General features: G+C 36.0%; 2 protein-coding genes across 4 annotated transcripts; one reads left to right on the top strand and one right to left on the bottom strand.

Moving 5' to 3' along the window:
* Positions 1-2,725, top strand: LOC124636832 (proteasome subunit beta type-3). The gene is made up of 5 exons (XM_047173014.1): positions 1-136; positions 430-635; positions 1,099-1,267; positions 1,517-1,645; positions 2,556-2,725. Exons 1-5 carry the CDS (start codon positions 134-136, stop codon positions 2,664-2,666), a joined length of 618 nt encoding a protein of 205 aa, XP_047028970.1. The 5' UTR covers positions 1-133; the 3' UTR covers positions 2,667-2,725.
* A 101-nt stretch (positions 2,726-2,826) lies between these two features.
* On the bottom strand, positions 2,827-18,172 carry LOC124636831 (phosphatidylinositol 5-phosphate 4-kinase type-2 alpha). Of its 3 annotated transcripts, none has more exons than XM_047173011.1 (12): positions 17,833-18,172; positions 17,377-17,474; positions 14,529-14,639; positions 14,168-14,347; positions 11,432-11,570; positions 10,203-10,333; positions 8,906-9,074; positions 8,388-8,554; positions 8,017-8,129; positions 7,727-7,797; positions 5,120-7,304; positions 2,827-4,715 (listed from the first exon to the last, which is right to left on the bottom strand). In XM_047173011.1, the coding sequence occupies exons 1-11, from the start codon at positions 17,959-17,961 to the stop codon at positions 7,182-7,184; spliced, it is 1,431 nt and encodes a 476-aa protein (XP_047028967.1). In that variant the 5' UTR covers positions 17,962-18,172; the 3' UTR covers positions 2,827-4,715; positions 5,120-7,181. The 3 variants fall into 3 exon arrangements, with proteins under 3 accessions (XP_047028967.1, XP_047028968.1, XP_047028969.1); XM_047173012.1 differs by lacking the exon at positions 17,833-18,172 and adding an exon at positions 17,549-17,676; XM_047173013.1 differs by lacking the exon at positions 14,168-14,347 and having other exon boundaries at positions 17,833-18,170.
* Positions 18,173-18,322: the final 150 nt, after the last annotated feature.

Raw genomic sequence — 18,322 nt, 5'->3', positions numbered from 1 at the left:
ATGGAAATATGTTTTTAAATTTTGTATCTGTTTCAATTTGTCGCCGATGAATTGTCACTTTTTCGGTTTCCCGTGTAAAGTTTATTGCCGTGTTTTTATTAGAAATTAGCTGGATTTATTTACATAAAGCAAAATGGTAAGTATATTTTGCAATATATTACATATTATTACAGTTTTGGGGCTATACATATTCGAATTATATGAATATTGGTTATGATAGCGTCATGAACATTACGAAGCATTATTTCTATTTTGTTGTAAAACGACTCTATTGAGGCTAGTTATTACTCTCTATAGATTCTTTTTCATGATAATTTCACTTGTTCTTCATAGTTTAAATAGCAGTCATCTGTATTATTTGTAGAAAGTATACATACTTTGCTTAGACAATGCCAATTCCTTCTTTCTAACGTCTCGAACTGTTTTCAGTCTATTTTAGCTTACAATGGAGGTGCGGTAGTCGCAATGAAGGGGAAGGACTGCGTGGCAATCGCGACAGACAAACGCTTCGGTATTCAGGCTCAGACTGTTTCCACCAACTTCCCCAAGGTGTATCAAATGGGCCCTGCACTGTATGTCGGCCTTCCCGGCTTAGCTACTGATACACAGACAGTGTTCCAGAGACTAAAATTCAGGTATGAACGTATGTTGAACTCGCAAAACTCCTGAAACCAATTTAGAAGTCATGCTTGTTAAGTGTTTTTAGGATTGTGAATCCTAAAGACACTATGCGAGACAGGGTTGTTCATACATTTTGATCGCAAGCTATGGTCATTCAACTCTCAAATTTGTTGTGTCATTACACCATTTTTATAAACTTAGAACATATTACATATCAGTCTTTATTCAGATACATTAATTAATGCCCATTTTCACCAACAAATACCTAAATTTAAGGATCCCCTAAGAGCATTTACGGAACACTTAATAAGAATTTCGTTTTCACCAAAGTTTAGGGGTCCCTTATACATAGTTATTTATGTCAAAATTGGGAAAGCCCTTATTCTAAGTGGCACTTAGATTAAGAGATTGTTGGTGAAAACGGGCATAAAACTTTTTATTTTACTTTACTCAACATGATTTCTAATTTCATTACAGAATGAACCTTTACGAGCTGAAAGAGAACAGAATGATGAGACCCAAGACGTTCTCAGCAATGCTCTCCAACCTGTTGTATGAGAGGCGCTTTGGACCCTACTTCATTGAGCCCGTCATCGCTGGACTGGATCCCTACGATAACCAGCCCTATGTGTGCAATATGGATCTGGTAAGATTCCTTACATGTTTACTAGCCATGGTTTAATATACTATGTTGTAATGTCAATCACTGGTGTTCATAACTTATTAGTCAATCAAGTTTAATAATTACCTACCATTTCAGTATGCTATTAAGTACTTACTATTGCTTCTACAAATAAAACCTTACCTTTGTATTTACCTCGAATGAATTTAGAATGATGTTCTTGTCACCTTATCACCACATGAGAAGTTATAACTTTTTTTTAATTTTTCACAGATTGGCTGCCCCAATGAGCCTGAGGACTTCGTAGTGTCAGGCACATGCTCAGAACAGCTGTATGGTATGTGTGAAGCTCTGTGGGAACCCAACCTATCTCCAGATGAACTGTTCGAAACTATCTCACAGGTATGCACCATACTGGATTTGCTAATAGCTTTTTGCCATATTTTAGAGATCATACATCTTCAGAATACAGGCCTCATAGTACTCCCTGTAAAACTGTTTTTCAAGAAATTTAGCTGGGCTGGGACCCATACATGTACATTTATCTCCATTATCTTCCCATCCCTTGCCCTAGCATGGCTGGCGAAAGAAATGTATTCCCAGAAAGTCTTTAAAATGTGTTTTACACCTGAATGGAGGAAAAAAGAGATTTCCCTTGCCTTGTAAAAGGCCTGTGAACTCAGAAGATTCATTCTCTATCAGAAATTAATAAAAGTAACGGTCAAATTCGTTTTTTCAAGGCTAAAGTAACAGCAAAAGCTAAATAGAAAAAACGAATTTGACCGTTACGTTACTACTTTATAGTCTGTTTTTTAATCTCGTAGACTAAATTGACACTTGCAAAATGTCAAACTTTCTAATAATTTTGCTAGCTCTGTGGTGCAGTGTTGTACTTACGATACCGGTTCGTTGAATCGTAACTTTTTATCTATAATAGACGAATTTAATATTCATTCAAAGTTTTATATTTAAAATTCACGTACGTACACATGGCTGTACGACGTGCTACAAACTGCCAGGGATATCTGACCACGCAAAGCCATGCGTAATCATCAAGGATAAGCCCATTATTTCAGGATGACTTATTGTAAAAAGTTACGATTCAACGAACCGGTATCGTAAGTACGACACTGCACCACAGAGCTAGCAAAATTATTAGAAAGTTTGACATTTTGCAAGTGTCAATTTAGTCTACGAGATTAAAAAACAGACTATAGACATTACTTTAACTTTTACTTTGGCTTTTACTTTTGATGTAGAAATTGGTTGTAAGTCTTAAAGAAACATGGCTGATACCTATTCTTATTTACAGGCGCTAGTGAACGCAGCTGACCGCGACGCGATCTCCGGTTGGGGCGCCGTCGTGTACATCATCGAGAAGGACAAGATCACTGAGAAACACGTCAAGACGAGGATGGACTAGTTTGTTGTAAGATATGTCGCGGTCGGAGCTTTTACTAATAAAATTATCATAAAAGTTTATTGGCTCTTTTATTTTTAAAATTACCATTGAATAGAAAACTGACTTCTAACACTTTTGACTAAAACTTGTTCAAAGGAGAGGTCATAAATAAATAAAACTCTTATAATGCAGAATCTTTATAAACCGAATATTTAAAAAATTAAGTTTTGATTTTTCATACATATTTTTTGTCTTTACAAGAGTAGTAGACTAGAGAATTAACATTTCAACCGTGTTGCTTACATGCCGAATAAGTTTGATGTAGCGAAGCTATCGTTTAATAAATATACGCCGTACACTGCGGGCTCGTGCCTTCAACCGTCACCGATAACAAGATAAAACCTATTCGAAATAACATAACTACAAATTAAAATACAATTACCGACCTAAACAATGGCAACACATATGACATAATTTGAATCATTTCATGACTAACACATTGTTCAGGAATATGTAGACAGGGGCTTTTGGATAAAATTAATAAAAAAATCCTCTTCACTGAGAGGGTAACAAAGGATTTCTAATACTACTAAAGAGGACCACTTCGTAACAAAATAGTACTTCACATCATTTTAAAATTTGGAAACATGAAAAAGTGGTCGACTCGAAATTCTAATATAAAATTAATATCTAAAAGTAAACAATATCTATCACAAAAAAAAACTAACATCTGACAAAATTATTTCAAATGAAAGGCGTACGAAATGTCGCCCCAAATACTGATTTCAATTAGTAAATCTTGTAATATTCCCCGATAAACAGTCAAAAGTTAAAAAGAATTACATGAAGAGCTATTATAATTATTCTGAGGTCAGCTAAACATTCGATATGGCGTTGAATCACGCCAGTCGACGCCAAAGTATAAAATTTACCAATATTACTATTACACCGTAAACGGCACATGAATTTTCACAGAATAAATCACAAAGACTTCATAACAATCCAAGTCTTATTCGAAATATAGAATAATAAATAACAAAATCTTACATCGTACTATTAAAAACACTACTCTAGACAGAAACTAAGCGAACTAGGTATGGGTATATTGGCAAAACGACATTATGAATTACAATGGGTGAAACACCGACTCTTAACAATGGCCGTTTTTATACAATTCCGGACTTAAGCGCCCTTGTAATAGAATACATAGTTAAACGTTATTTAACGAGTACAATACCGAATACACTGATAACAGTCTTCCTTGGGAACAGAAATATATGGGGTCTGATGAATACATTTTTATTCTTCATCATCAAGACAGTTCAACACGATATTGTAGATATGATTGGTTTTATAGCTTTACATGTATTATATGTCAGGTAACAACAGACCCCATACATCGTCCACCAGTATGGATCGACACAAATTCATTATTTTATAAACAACAATTTCACATCTAAAGTCACTATTATCCAAAATCATAATGTTCAAAAAGGTTTATTGACAATTTCATAAGTTAGTTCACTCGCGTCGGTCCATACTCCCGAGGGTTTAGTCTCGCGACATTATTATGAACAAGTATGTACTTCAAACAATATATCGAAGGCATTACAATAAGATATAATACAACGGCCAATTAGTATACACGTAATTTGATTGATAAAGTTAAATTGGCCAACCGTAACACGTCAACATCCTAATTCAATGATATTTAACATTTTTATTTATTCATTATAATTTGTCAATACTATACTACGCGTTAGCGGAACATTATAAAAAGCTAATAACGAGTTATGAAAATTATTGCAAACGTGCTTGGAAGGTTCCATGTTGTATAGAGATTGATTGCATTCTTTCTGTAAATTGCAGAATTATGTTTTGTAACAACAATAAATTATATTACAGTAAAAATGCAAGCAATTGTATACAGAATTTAGGCATACATCATTGACCAATAAGCTCGTTCTCACAGATTGGAATAACACGACACAGCTTATACAACGAATGGATGTTTCAAAACCGCATGTTTTTGTTTTCACTCGCTCTCACTTAATTATTACAATTCCATATCTTAGGGTGCGTCCACATCTGGCGAATGCGCCGCGAATGCGCAGCACGCGAGCCGATCGCGAGCTGTCCGCGAGCTGCGCGCGTGCATTTTTGTTCGTGCGCCGCTTCTGCTTGGCCCGCGCGCAGCTCGCGCGCGACCTAAGCGCCGCACGCGAGCGGCGCGCAGGCGGCGCGCGACGTCTGCCATCTTCGATAGTACTGAGCCAATATACGGAACTGTAAGGGCGAGAACTGATTGCGCGCAGATCGCGCGCCGCTCGCGCGCTCTATACGAGCCTTGCGTGAGTTGCGCTAAAGAGGCGCACCGAACTATTGCAGTGACTGCACGCGCGCAGCTCGCGGACAGCTCGCGATCGGCTCGCGTGCTGCGCATTCGCGGCGCATTCGCCAGATGTGGACGCACCCTTAGAAACACAAGCACATTTGTCAATTATGTATGTTACATAGAAGTCTAATTTATGAATCGAATCGTATTATCCAAATGTCCTGAACATTTATAAAAGATCGATCCATAAATTTAACATCGCTTACTCAAAGGATTGTCAGGTATCGGGATATAGTGCGAATTAGCTGAACTGTATTCAAAGCTGACTTTATGCCTTGTATATTAAAATACTTATTGTCATTTAATAATTTCAAACACAGATTAGAAATTAAATTTTCTTTTCTACTACCAATCTATGATTATTTTAATTAAATAAACAACGATTTAAAAATATTATCAATCAATAAAAATATGTTAGAATGTGCGTATATAACGACAGTCTTTTTATACTAATAATGACAACTATCACAAGTCAGCTTCGAATACAACTTTATAAAGATTGAAATAGCACAAAACAGGGACTTAGTGATAGAATAAAACGTGAATATTGTCAAAAAGGGTCCGCTTATTATAATTATTATTGCAAACATCAAGACGAAAGTGTAGAACATTATAATTGTAAAAAAATGGGTCCCTTACAACCCGTAACCGTCCCTGTTTCGGACAATGACCGACCTGGATTTCATACTGTCACGCTAGATCGCAGAATAGCTGGTCAGAGTTTTACAACGGCTATTTTGAGTTATAGTTGGTTATAGTCATATTTTAAACCTCAAGTCCGTCTTTCTACGATTCAGCAATCCTTTCAACGTGTCTATTGCACAACAATGTGTTCATTCGCACGCAAAGCGAATAAATAATTTGATAAAACGTCAAACTTTGCAAACTGTCCGATCGTTTTGCATAATCGCTAATATCAATTACATGCCTCCACACTACGATTTTTTTAACATATGAAATTTAATTTATTTGCATTTATTTCTCATTAGAATCGACGTTATTACACTTACTGTATCGTGGTACTTGTCTTGGACAAGATATAACAACATTAAAGCGGTGCTTCTTTCAGTACGTAACTACGTGAACATAATAAACGTCAAAAGCCAAGACTTCGTAAATTATTTACATCACCCGGGCAATACTAGCATTTTGGTCAATGTTGATATTAGCCGGGCAATTTGAATAATTTCTTTACTGGTTTCAAAATCGCTTCTAAATAAACTACCAACCCTTTATATTCTACGTCACCCTGTAAAGTCCAATTTATTTTCTAACAAAAGGATCAATGAGTGAACTTAATTAGGTCTATAAATGAGCTAGCGGGAACTAAACAATGAATGCAGCGAAAACATTCGAAACTAATGGAACGTTCATACATAAATCTTTTCGTTAATTCGTAAACAAGTTGTAGACGAAAAAATCATCGAAAGAGAAACTAGAAAATTTGTATCTGTTCAGTCCAAAATATTCGTTGATGGGCGCTACTGTGGCTTGAGTATACAGTTTATTTTTAAATCCAAGTGTTTCTTTCTTCAAAATAAAACGGGCCTCGAATACTTCGAAGCCTAAAGTGATCACTATTACAGTGATTTTTATCTATACATGGCCAATTCATGAAAAATAAATAAATGATTAACGTTAGGCAATGTTCTTAACAACCCACGGCACAGTAGCGACATCTATAAGTACCACAGATTAGTAAACAAATGAAGTGCTAATGTGCTATCAAATGCCTTTCACTTCAAACCAAATCAGTGTATATTGATGACTATTTCACTGTAAACTGTATGGTAACTTTATTGTAATATTATAGGTATTTAGTTGCTAGACTGCGTAATAGAAACTAAATGTATCATTGTATACCATACAGCTAATTTCAGCTGAGATTATTAACCGCCAATGCTTTTAGTAATTGTTATTGCAAATACTTTTTGACACGTGTTTAAATAAATCAAACGCGTGTTTATCTTTCTTGTAACAATACTACACATTTTTCATCAATTTACTGATTTTACAAATTCACCAGTCAACTTAAAGGTATAGCTTTTTTTCCCAGACATCCTTGACATGAGCCCTCCATTCGCTACATAACCCGCGACATAAGTACGTGTACTGTAAGAAGCACCGTGGTCCGTGTTGGCCTAGTTGCCCTCGATGGCCTTGGCCACGAACTCTATGAACCGCTTGCCGTACTGCTCGGGGTCGCAGGTCGATATGCCGTCCACGTTGCTACCGTATTTCACTGTTTTTGCTGCTTTTGCCGCCTGGAATAAATAATTAACGTGAGTAAAAGATTAGGGCTTTAAAAAAAGGTGAGGTTTCTTATAGTTTTCGGCACGGATAATGAGCTCTCGGCGGAAGAGTGGGGATCGCTTTGCGCACTGTACACTTAAGGCAATAAACCAATAATAATAAATTAATTCTGCGCAGGTGAAGGTCAGGGCTCAATATCTTTGCCGATAATTATACTGTATATGGTACATAGGTACTATAATGTGCCTGAGACGAGCTCCGGTTCTCACAACATTCATGTCAACCATGGAAGCGTCTCAAATAAAATGTTTATTTTTATTTAATTTAAACTAACTTTCACTTTACAATGGAGCACTTTACACTCTGCTATCGTTGGCTAGAGCGTGTTATAAAGACGGAGTATATATTTAAAATGTGTATCTGCTAGAAATACCTGTTTCTTGACACCATAATGCGTCAGTACATCAATAAGCGCGACAAAGTAAATCTCCTTTTTTGGGGCACCTGAAAACAAAAGTCAAACCTGTTAAGTTATTGTAGTAATAGTATTGAGCACAGACCTAAGGCAAAGATGCAGACAATTTATGTATTTTATTTAATGGCCCAAGTCACTTTTAGTACAAGAAGGCGGTCAAAAAATTGTTTTAGTTTACTCTCTTCCATGTTCAATAAGATTCCTTCGATTTTATTGATTTGATATAATATTATTTATTTGATACGTACTCTCCTGACTGGGTATGGCATAGATGTCGAGTTCTGGTATGATGCCCTCGTAGCGCAGCGACGACTGACGCGCGAACCCGCGCGGACTGTCCGGCGGAGTGTTGTAGCCCCATCTGTTAACAGGCAATAAATTACAAAATTAGGCCATCATTAATAAAAAAGTTCAAGAGTTTTTAAGTTAACATAACAGCATCGCGGTAGGTCCAGCATAAAAGTTAAATTTGAAAACCCAAAACTTGACTTAAAAAAAAAATACTTTAGCGCTGAAGAGCCAATTTCGAAGAAAGATGTCTATATACTAACAGCTTTCATTCAAAAACCGCATCCAAATCGGTTCATCGGCCTCGGCCTCGCCAGTTGAGTAAGGTTACCTGTCGCCATGATGCCTGTTGTCGGTGTCGGAGTCGGTGTCGGAGTCGTTGTTGTCGGAGTCGCGGTCGGCGTCGCGCTGGGCGGCCTCGGCCTCGGCCTCGCCGCGTCCGCACTCGTGCATGCCCAGCAGCAGCGAGTAGTCCATCAGGTGCAGCTTTGTTAGGAACTGCAATAGCAAATAAACATTTTAATATCCTGGCAAAATCGTACATGACAGGACATGACAAACACTGTAATCCCGCGCACACATGTCCCCCTCGTGCTCATGCACCCCCACTGCCTTCGTCCACCATCGCACGAGGACCACCGGATTCAGCTGCATATCAGTAAAGTATCAGAACACAGACTAACTTTCGCCGTCATTTCTTTGATATTATGTCAACCAATTTTAAGTCAATCTAAATAAAACTCTCAAGCAACCGCCATTATCTTTTCATAGTTAAAATGTGAGCGTTTGACGCCATTATAAAGATACTTATGATATATGATTCTTTTTGCATTATTTCAACAATAATACCTCAACATCAGCAGTAAGCGTTTCAAGCAGCTTCTCTTTGGCAGCGTCACCGATATCGATGCGGACTCCTTGCTTGATGAAGTCGTTGTCCTTGAGGGTCGGCAGGTCTTTCTCCAACTCCTTCTCGGAAGCCTCCCGGTCTACTGTAGAGCCTTTTAAGTCGTATTTCCTGGAAATTGAGGTGTAAAGGATGAATTTATGAACATGTTTTACTTTGATATAGAGAGTGTACACATGATTTTAGTATAATAAAACAACAGTGGTAGAAGGTCAATGTTAAAAATAAATCTTTTATCAATTATTTACTTCATAGCCTTTTAATTAGGCTCTCTGTGTGTTAAACCACTTTAAAAAGTAAATACTTTATGAAGTATAATTTTGTCTTCTAAATATTTCCTATGTAGGCACTTCTAGTATATGGGGGTTGTCTTTAAGTGTATCTTAGTGTTGCCAAATATAAATATTTTTACTTGTATATCCACCATTCATCTGACCTCCAGGATCCAGTCATGGATAACTCCTCACACTCTAACTCTAAGATTGGTTAACAATACACTCATAAAATTCTTTGATGCGATTCAATAAAAGAACGTGCCATTAAGAATCGCAATTTCACATAACCAAGTACAAATGTACTGAACATAATGATTGACATTCAATTTCAGTATCAAGTTGATGTAATAAGTATGAAATGTGATAAGAACTCCTTATCTAGAAGGAAAACTGGTTGTTAGTGAAACTGGTTAAATGTGACGTCAAGTACTTAAACCTGTTTCATTGAAATGGGGAAGTTTCCTTAATTTTTTATCGCCTATGTTGTTATGACAATATGTCGGTTGTTGAGTGCGTTGTAAGTCAACAAGTATTGGAATAAGCTTAAACTAAGTTTCTTGATAAAATTACTCCTCATATCCCATGTTAATTTAGGTGAAAAAAAAAAACGATTTTATATGTATTTGAAGTTCCCACTCCACTCCCCTGATTGACTTCAAATAAATACTCGGTAAGAAGAAGGTTTGGGCTTAGCTGCCAGCCCTCGTCCGATAAATCGATGGCCGATTTACTGTAGGCTGTTCCAGGATTTTATGACTTTTTTGTAGAAAGTGTAAGTGCGTTCTATATTTCGCCTACAAAAAGTCAGACAGCCTTAGGTCGTGACGACGTCAACTATGTACAGTCAACTTCAGGTTAGTGGTAACAGTTTTACTTGAGAATTGTACTTATTACTATTGAGTAAAGGTGCATGACAGTTACCACTGATGTGCGGTCTATCGTACATAGGTATATAACAACAAACCTGTGTATATTAAGATGGTTGGAGAACACGTTCCTGGTGGCGACGAGGTAGTGCTCGATGCCGTCCACGGTCAGCCGGTACATGCCCAGGTACTGTGGCAGCAGCGTCTTGCCGTGCCTCTCTACTATATACTGCAACCATAAGGAAGATTTCCTCATTGGTTTAACATAATCATAAACAATCCATTCGGTTTCAAACTCCAACGTCCAGCGCACCAGGATTTTTCAAATGGGCCCAGACTCCAGTATCAGAAGATACATAAAACCCTTGAGAAAGAAGACACATGAGCTCTGTGGTCCTTCAACGATCGTTTACATTTTAGAGGGTGGGAATTTTTGAATACCCCGAAACCTTTCTTATTCATAAAGTACAATGCATATAAAAAAAAAGGAAGTATGTTCATTTTAATACTACTTTTCCACCCTATCTTAGCCATCGATTTGCTCAAAATTATTCTAAAACACTCACTGGAACGACATTGAAATAATCTCTCGTACGCAACATTATCGGAAGTGCCACGTTATTGTACTTTCTACTAGATAGCGCGACTATCATTGTTTACATGACAATAATTGATAACTTGTCAATGATATCGCTATCTCCCGGAATATGAATAATGATACATTTTCCTCTATTATTAGGGGGAATATTTTGTTCATTATTTTTTAAGGTATAGATAGAAAGCTCATATAGCAAAGAACAAAACGATAGCTGTACAATTAAACTCAATATTGACAAATTGCGGATCAATCAGACTATTATTTTTAGCACAAGAGTAATCCAAGATACCTAACATTTGATTCCTCGCTCAACACAAATATAAAATGTTTTTCTAAGTAATATTTGGTGTGAAAACTTCACACATATTGTTAGATCACAGTTAAAGATACCGAAATGAGTCATATAATTTAATTGTAAGGTGACTCCTGCTACCAAGTCGTATTTAAACATGACATAATGCATAAGACTGCATATTCATTTTCGAATGCAGCAGTAAAATTATACGACTGGGCTCAAAGATGGAAGTAATTACGACCACCTCGGGGGTCAGAAACAGCTGAGGACCGAATAGTATACAGATTGACCAAAAAATTGTGGATCAACATAGAATATATCCCGCCCCTGCTCCCACTAGTCGGTGCAGCATGTCTTTTTCTTACATTCTTACATACCCTCCTACGACGTCATCTACATGTAATCTGCTAAAAAACCTAAAATGCAATACTCACGGGGTGATAATGCTTTAGAAACGAATGCATCCTCTCCACTTCCTCGGAAGTAAGGGTCTTGAGGATGAACAGTCTGTCGTAGCTCTGGTAGAACTTCGCCCCCGACTTGCCTGACGAGTCGTCGGGGATTGGCTGAGATCTGTCGACAAATTACTAGTAGTTTGAACTTTATAATTTATGATTGATGTGGTCCTATTGACTCGGATTCTTCTGTTTGTAATTTATTGTCTTTGTAATGGTATGTCCAAATTCTATAAAATATTTGCTCAGTATCTAAATTGAACATATTTTTTTACTCCTTTAGGTACATGAAACATACAATTTGCATAATATTTTGTGTTGAGTATTACTTCTTCTATTTAACTCAGTGGTTCTTAACCTTTTAGTCATGAGGGACCACTTTAACTAAAGTTCCTCATCGGTTTACCTAAATTAGCACTCTGCTAAACGCATGTCGGCAGTTGTGTAGGTAAACAAATGCAAATAAAGAAAAACTTGCCTATGCAGTTTCCAAATGCGCGAGTGAAGCGAGCGCGAAATTTTTATCGGACTTAAACCAAATATTACGTAAAATTTAGCCCAAACGTGTTTAACGTTTTGTTTGTTGACAGATGCAAAAATAAGGGCATATCGTTTTTTAATACGCGAGCGAAGCGAGCGCGAAATTTTTATCGGACTATGCAAAATTAAGCGCATACAGTTTCTGAATACGCGAGCGAAGCGAACGCGATATTTAAATTATTTTTTATTTAAAACTCAAAACCAAAATTACGTAAAATGTAGCCCAAACATACATTTTCATGAATGGGGGGACTAGGTACGACACACCCGATATACGTCCATGCGAAAACCCCCGCTCGCAATTATAAAAATAAAAATAAAGTTAGATACCGTATAGCAACGTCGCGTCGCGAAGCTAAGCTTCGCGGACCACTTGGAATGCCTCCAGGGACCACCAGTGGTCCGCGGACCACCGGTTAAGAAACACTGATTTAACTAAATAATATTACAGAGTTCGTTATTAGAGACTATCTGCAAAAAATATGGACTTTTAGTTAATTTAATTTAAAGGATCAAGTTGTCGAGCTAACTTAACAGGTAAATAAACTCTTATCGATGATTCAGTGAGATTTTTGCAAATAATATAATCCTATAAATTAAAATACCAACATTAGTCACCTTTTATCTTTGAACACGTATTTTCTTTTACAAAGAAAGGCATCACCTGCGTAATCACGATAGTTATCGATAAAAACTAAAACGTCTATTCTGAGAATATAAAACCTTAGAGATAAGACCTTTTTTATTTTTGAGGCTATAAAATTATACGCAGGATTTGAAAAGGGACCTAATGGGTACGTGGCCTTGTCCTGACCTAAGTAATTAGGGGTCCCTAAAGGTCGACTAGAACTGTAATCTTGGCTCTCTAAAATATGATTAATCTTTCTTTCTTACTAATGTTATAATTGCGAATGTAACTCTGTCCGGCTTTCTCGGCAAACTACTGATTTCAATTGATACATAAATAAACAAGACATAAATAAAGCCCGAGACCTACTGCTACTGTTTAATCGGATACGGAGAGTGGTTCTCCTGGAACGTAGGGAACAGCCCGTAACTTAGATATTTTCATTATTCTTATGCAGAACCATAGCTCTAATTACCTACTCAATTCCTTTTAATTTCAAAATTGAGGTGATTTTTCCATCAACGTGTTCAATTTCTTTGGCAAGATGAAATCAACTGTAAGTACTACGAAATTGGGTTCAAATTTCGCTGTGTATAACTAAGATGAAACTGAATTACATTACAAAGTATAATGGTAATGAACTCAAAGTGTATGTGATTCAATCGAGTGACTCGTGTGTGAATTAGTGACATTGTACATCTTACAAACACTCTAACAAGTATGTACATTATTAAGGACACTCAAAGAAAATTATGGGTTACAACAAGGGCGCACAAAGAGATACGAAAAGTCAAGAAATATTCAAAATACAAATAGGGATCAAATAATTCAGTTATATCCATTTAAAATTATTAAGCTCTGGTAAAACATGGAAAAAATGTCTGCGGTCTGTGTCAGCCCTTAGTATCACACAAAGTAAAACCACACGGGCGGAAATTCCACAAAAAGGTGAAACAAAAAGTATTACCCTTGAATATCCTTTCCTTTGTTTCATTTCATGATGCAAAATTAATCTTTGTGACATCCTTCTCATCCATATCTATTCAGTGTCGAGTGCGAAAGAGTTGCTTATATTAAAATACTTACCAACCGGTGAAAGTGCACATGACTGTGCATTAGCATTAATGTGCACATGTAGTGTTAATGTTAAAGAAAAAATATATACGATATATTAAGTAACGGAGTCATACGGGACAATTGTGGGGGTTAAGGAACGTAAATAGAGGTCACGGTCAATCAAGGATCGAGAGGCACTCGCTTGACACCCATTTAACCTAAACTGGAATCATAATCAGGACAATGGGCATACAGAAACCAAAATCCAAAAAAAAAAAAACAATTCCATATTCAAACTTTTGAAACCATCTTTCATAGAGGTCTCTTTCAAGCGGTTAGACAAGGGAAATGACTTCACAATACAGCCAGTGATCGTGGTAAATGCTTATGCTCGCCGTGTCAGTTCGAAAGGCACACTACATACTGTTATTTGAGAAAAAATAAAACTGAAAAAAAAAAATCGTACAGCTGCTTAGTAAAACTCCGCTGACCTCAGGCGTTTTATCGTCAGCCCTCGTTTGACGAACTCGCTTGCATCGTGGAATATGCTCTCTTGGTGTGTTTCGTTTTTCAGGTTGGCAACCCCGTTAGGCGCAGTCGCCGACCGCCGCAGCAAGCCGCCAGGCCTCTTCTGGGGCCTCGAACACAGGTAGTTATCTGGCTTTCTAAACCTAGGGACCACAGGACGGGATGTGGGATCGAGGATGCCAGATAATACAATATGGGGATAAAAATAAACATAAATAAATACATAATCAATAAAGAAATAATATTATCGTTAGCGTATCACTCGTGCCAGTCCAGTTTGACTGCGGTATTGGCTATGGGCGGGTATTATTGTTAGGGTTGTACCTTGTGAGCGACTCCTTGTAGTCTAGGTCATCGATTCCGAACCTCTCTCGTAGATTCCTGAATACCAGGGGGCAGTACTCCTTGACCTTGAAGTGAGATGGCATGTTTTCTCTGAAACAATCGATAAACTGGTGTTGACATTGTCCTGGAATAACGAACAGGCCTAGTGGGTCATAGGAAATGTACCTGCTTTTCGTATCGATAGAATTACCATAAATCCATTACGATATTGAAAGGAAAACACATACGCATTTTTATAAATGTGTATGTTGATTACTTTTATTTTAGTAAGAGGTAAGTTATTATTATACAATATCAGTAATTGCCTCTGTTTCTTTGTCCCGTTACCACAAAAGGTATCAACCCATTAATATACCATTAGAAGAATAATTTAGCTCTAACAATTTTATTAGCATTGACGCACCATACGTTTGTAAGCAAAGATTATAATATGGTTTAAATGGATCTTAATAGGCATCAGATTAGTGATTGCATGATGACTTTGTGTTACTATTTGTGGACGCAAATAACTTTTGTAACACGAGGAGAATAGTCTTTACCTTTTCTAATACGTAATTTAAATGTGAAAATAGCTCAGTATATCTGCAAACCCGAATTTTTGCCGAATGTTAGATAGACTTAAATGAGGTCACAGATCGAACTTGGAGAAATAGTATAGATCTATGCAAATATTATAAATCTGAGAGTTATTTTGAACTGGACAGTTAAGGTATGATTTGAAAATAATTTCAGAATGCGTTCTGCTTTTTATCCTGGTAAGCAAGAAGTCCCCATGGGCCGAATGCGAGAACCGCGAATGGAATGTAGGTGTAACTTCTTCGGAATATACGATTGAGGAAAAGAGTGCATAGTGGTAACTGGATTAAACATACATGAGGAAATGACTCAGTATAAATTAAGATTGCAAAACCTATCTCAATATTAGGTACCCTATTAGTTAGATTGTGGGGGACCTAGATAAATATATCGATAAAATTGATCTTATCACTAATTAAATAGAACTTTAATCCCTACTTATCAAATAAAGCTTCATGTATGATTATATGTGCACATGTTTTCAGAATATTGAGAAAAATAGATTGTAGTTTCACAGAATTTACTGGTACACTGAAAACCTACAGTATGTTAGTTATTTTTATCAAGAATATCAAAACGTCTTGTAAAAAGTTTGTATATCTTGTACTTTTATTTAATTCTTAGAAGAGACTAGAATACAAACACATAAATCAACCATCTAACTAGATTCTCACCTGAATTTCTACATTATCTTCAAACTTTATGAAATAAAAAAAAATCATAGATTTATGATGTTTTCACAGTAACAACATGTGTGTAACAATTTTTCAGCCCAATTTACGTCAAACAATTTAAAAAATAAATTCTATTCATCCATGCAAATTGTGGAACTGGGAAGCAATAAAAATTGCATAATTTGCTGTTTTGCTTTCAATAACAATATCCTAACATTTTTCATTCAAATACTTTGAGGAAAATCTTAAAAGATATGTTTTAAGTACACCAATATAATTTTGTAACACTATTGACACACTAGCGGCTAGCCAAATATTTAAGGGAGAAAGCTGTTTATAGGCATTGGATTTAACTTGGAATTCTACCACGAATTTGACAAGAGATCAATTCAAGGAAATACTAAATAACTTTGCTGCCGTACATTAGCAGCTATACTGCAGAATTAAATAATTTTAGCCAGTCAATTTTGTTAGTCCACCATTTATGCCAGAAAGAGAATTGCTGAAGTACATGTCTACATCTACACTAATATTTCAAAGAGAAAACATTTGTTTTTACCCTTGACTAAAACATTATTATATACAGCCAATCATCTCACTTCAGTCATCCGTATATTTCAGACATAAAGTACCAGTAATAATTACCAGTACATGATAGACATACTACCATAAAAAATCCTAGCTATAATTTTTAGTTGCCTCATTATCCTCAATATAAGTCAAGCATGACTAATTCATAGTACTTCCTTGAAGGAAAATCTATGTAGCATGAAATTTATAACACATGTGTCTATTCCCACTAGCAATATCTAGTTTGAAAATAATCTGTCCTTGAATGTCTAGCGTGTATTTCATACAGTTATAAATTCTCTCAAAATCTGGCTGCACAGTGGACAATTTTGAAATTAAAAATTATAGCATATATTCTGGGCAGGCAATCAGCTAACTTCAGTCACCTATTCAAACATAAGTGCCAGTAATAATTACCAGTATATCATAGATACTACCATTAAAAAAAATAGAACACATGTGTCTATTCCCAGTACTAGCAATATCTGGTTTGAATCTGTCCTTGAATGTCTAGCGTGTTTATCATACAATTGTAAATTCTCTCAAAATAGTTTTAGTAAGAATTTTAATGTTTAATCTGGAGTGATTCAACAAAGGATTCTGTTATTGTGTGTTATTTGAACCTTGACTTCTTTTGTGTTATATCTTTAGAAGATAATTATAATGCTTGTTACAGTTTTTTTTGCAACATGTGGCACCCAACTTTAAACTACTAATAATGACGATGATTTACAAAATATTTTTTTTAATGAAAATATAAACAAATTAAAATGTTTTTTTTTTTTTAACTTTTATTCTCACATTAATCTACTGGTATATTGAAAAACTACCTATATGGAATAATATCCAGTCAGATCAATAGATTTATTTATTAACTCTCAACTTCATCTAAGCACAGACAGTATTTTTTTAGTTTTATTATATTTAACCCCTATGATGCAACATGTCTTGGGAAGTGTCAATTTTGAATTGTAAATTGATTGATGAGTACTTTGTATAACTCTTACTTGTTAAATAAATGGTTGTCAACTTTGAGCTTGGAGTACGCTCTGAAGTCGTCCGGAAGGAGCATGACCGGAATTGTGACATGACTTAGCTCATTTATCTGAAAATAATAACAATAGTTTACTTCACATATAAATGCAAATTAATACTATGTGACCAACATATTCATCGAACCTAAGTCCAACGCAATAAAGCTTATTAGTCTATTTATATTCAATGGCAAGGAGACACATAAAAAACATTATTTATTGACAGTGTGCCAAAAATTACAATAGGACACAAGTGTTTCAATAAGTTTTTTATTAAGCTAAATTCTAATGTAAACATTGTTAAACCACAACAAACCAGTTGTGAGCGAAATGACATAATAATGATGCTTCGCTTGCCGAGATCGTTTCAAATAGGATTACACACCCGCCATACTTCTACAATTAGACCATAAAATATTAAATAATTACCGTATGATTTACACCCCACATAAATACAGATAGTAATGGTTCATTTGCACGAAAAAGTTTCACTTTTTGATGTTTTACACGAATATGTTTCTTCTTCAATTTGCTCAATCCAGTGCTAGGAACGGACATTTTGGATTTGTTTACAACTTCTATCAGAGTCAGAAAACTGCCACGGTACTTAATTTATTGCGAGAGATAATAATTAAACCATTTTTAGTCAACGGAGAATATATTGAATCACAAAGTAAGAAGATTAAAATGAGAATTTATAGAAACTCGACACCCATCAACAGCAGCAAACGGCTTTTTGACAGACAGACCATAGACTGCTATGCTATAGATAATAGATACAATATAATAGACTATAAAAAATGAGAAACATAGAGGATAGAGGCCTACTCAAAAGCTTTTAATGAAGATAAGGGTCATGGCACATTATACCGGCACCGCAACAGCACAGCTGCAGCACGGCGTCGCCTCGAATTTAGAC

This window comes from Helicoverpa zea, chromosome 15 (assembly GCF_022581195.2).
Source record: "Helicoverpa zea isolate HzStark_Cry1AcR chromosome 15, ilHelZeax1.1, whole genome shotgun sequence".
NCBI classification, from domain to species: Eukaryota; Metazoa; Arthropoda; class Insecta; order Lepidoptera; family Noctuidae; genus Helicoverpa; species Helicoverpa zea.
Note: the sequence above shows the minus strand (reverse complement) of the source record. Positions and strands in the feature narration are given on the sequence as shown.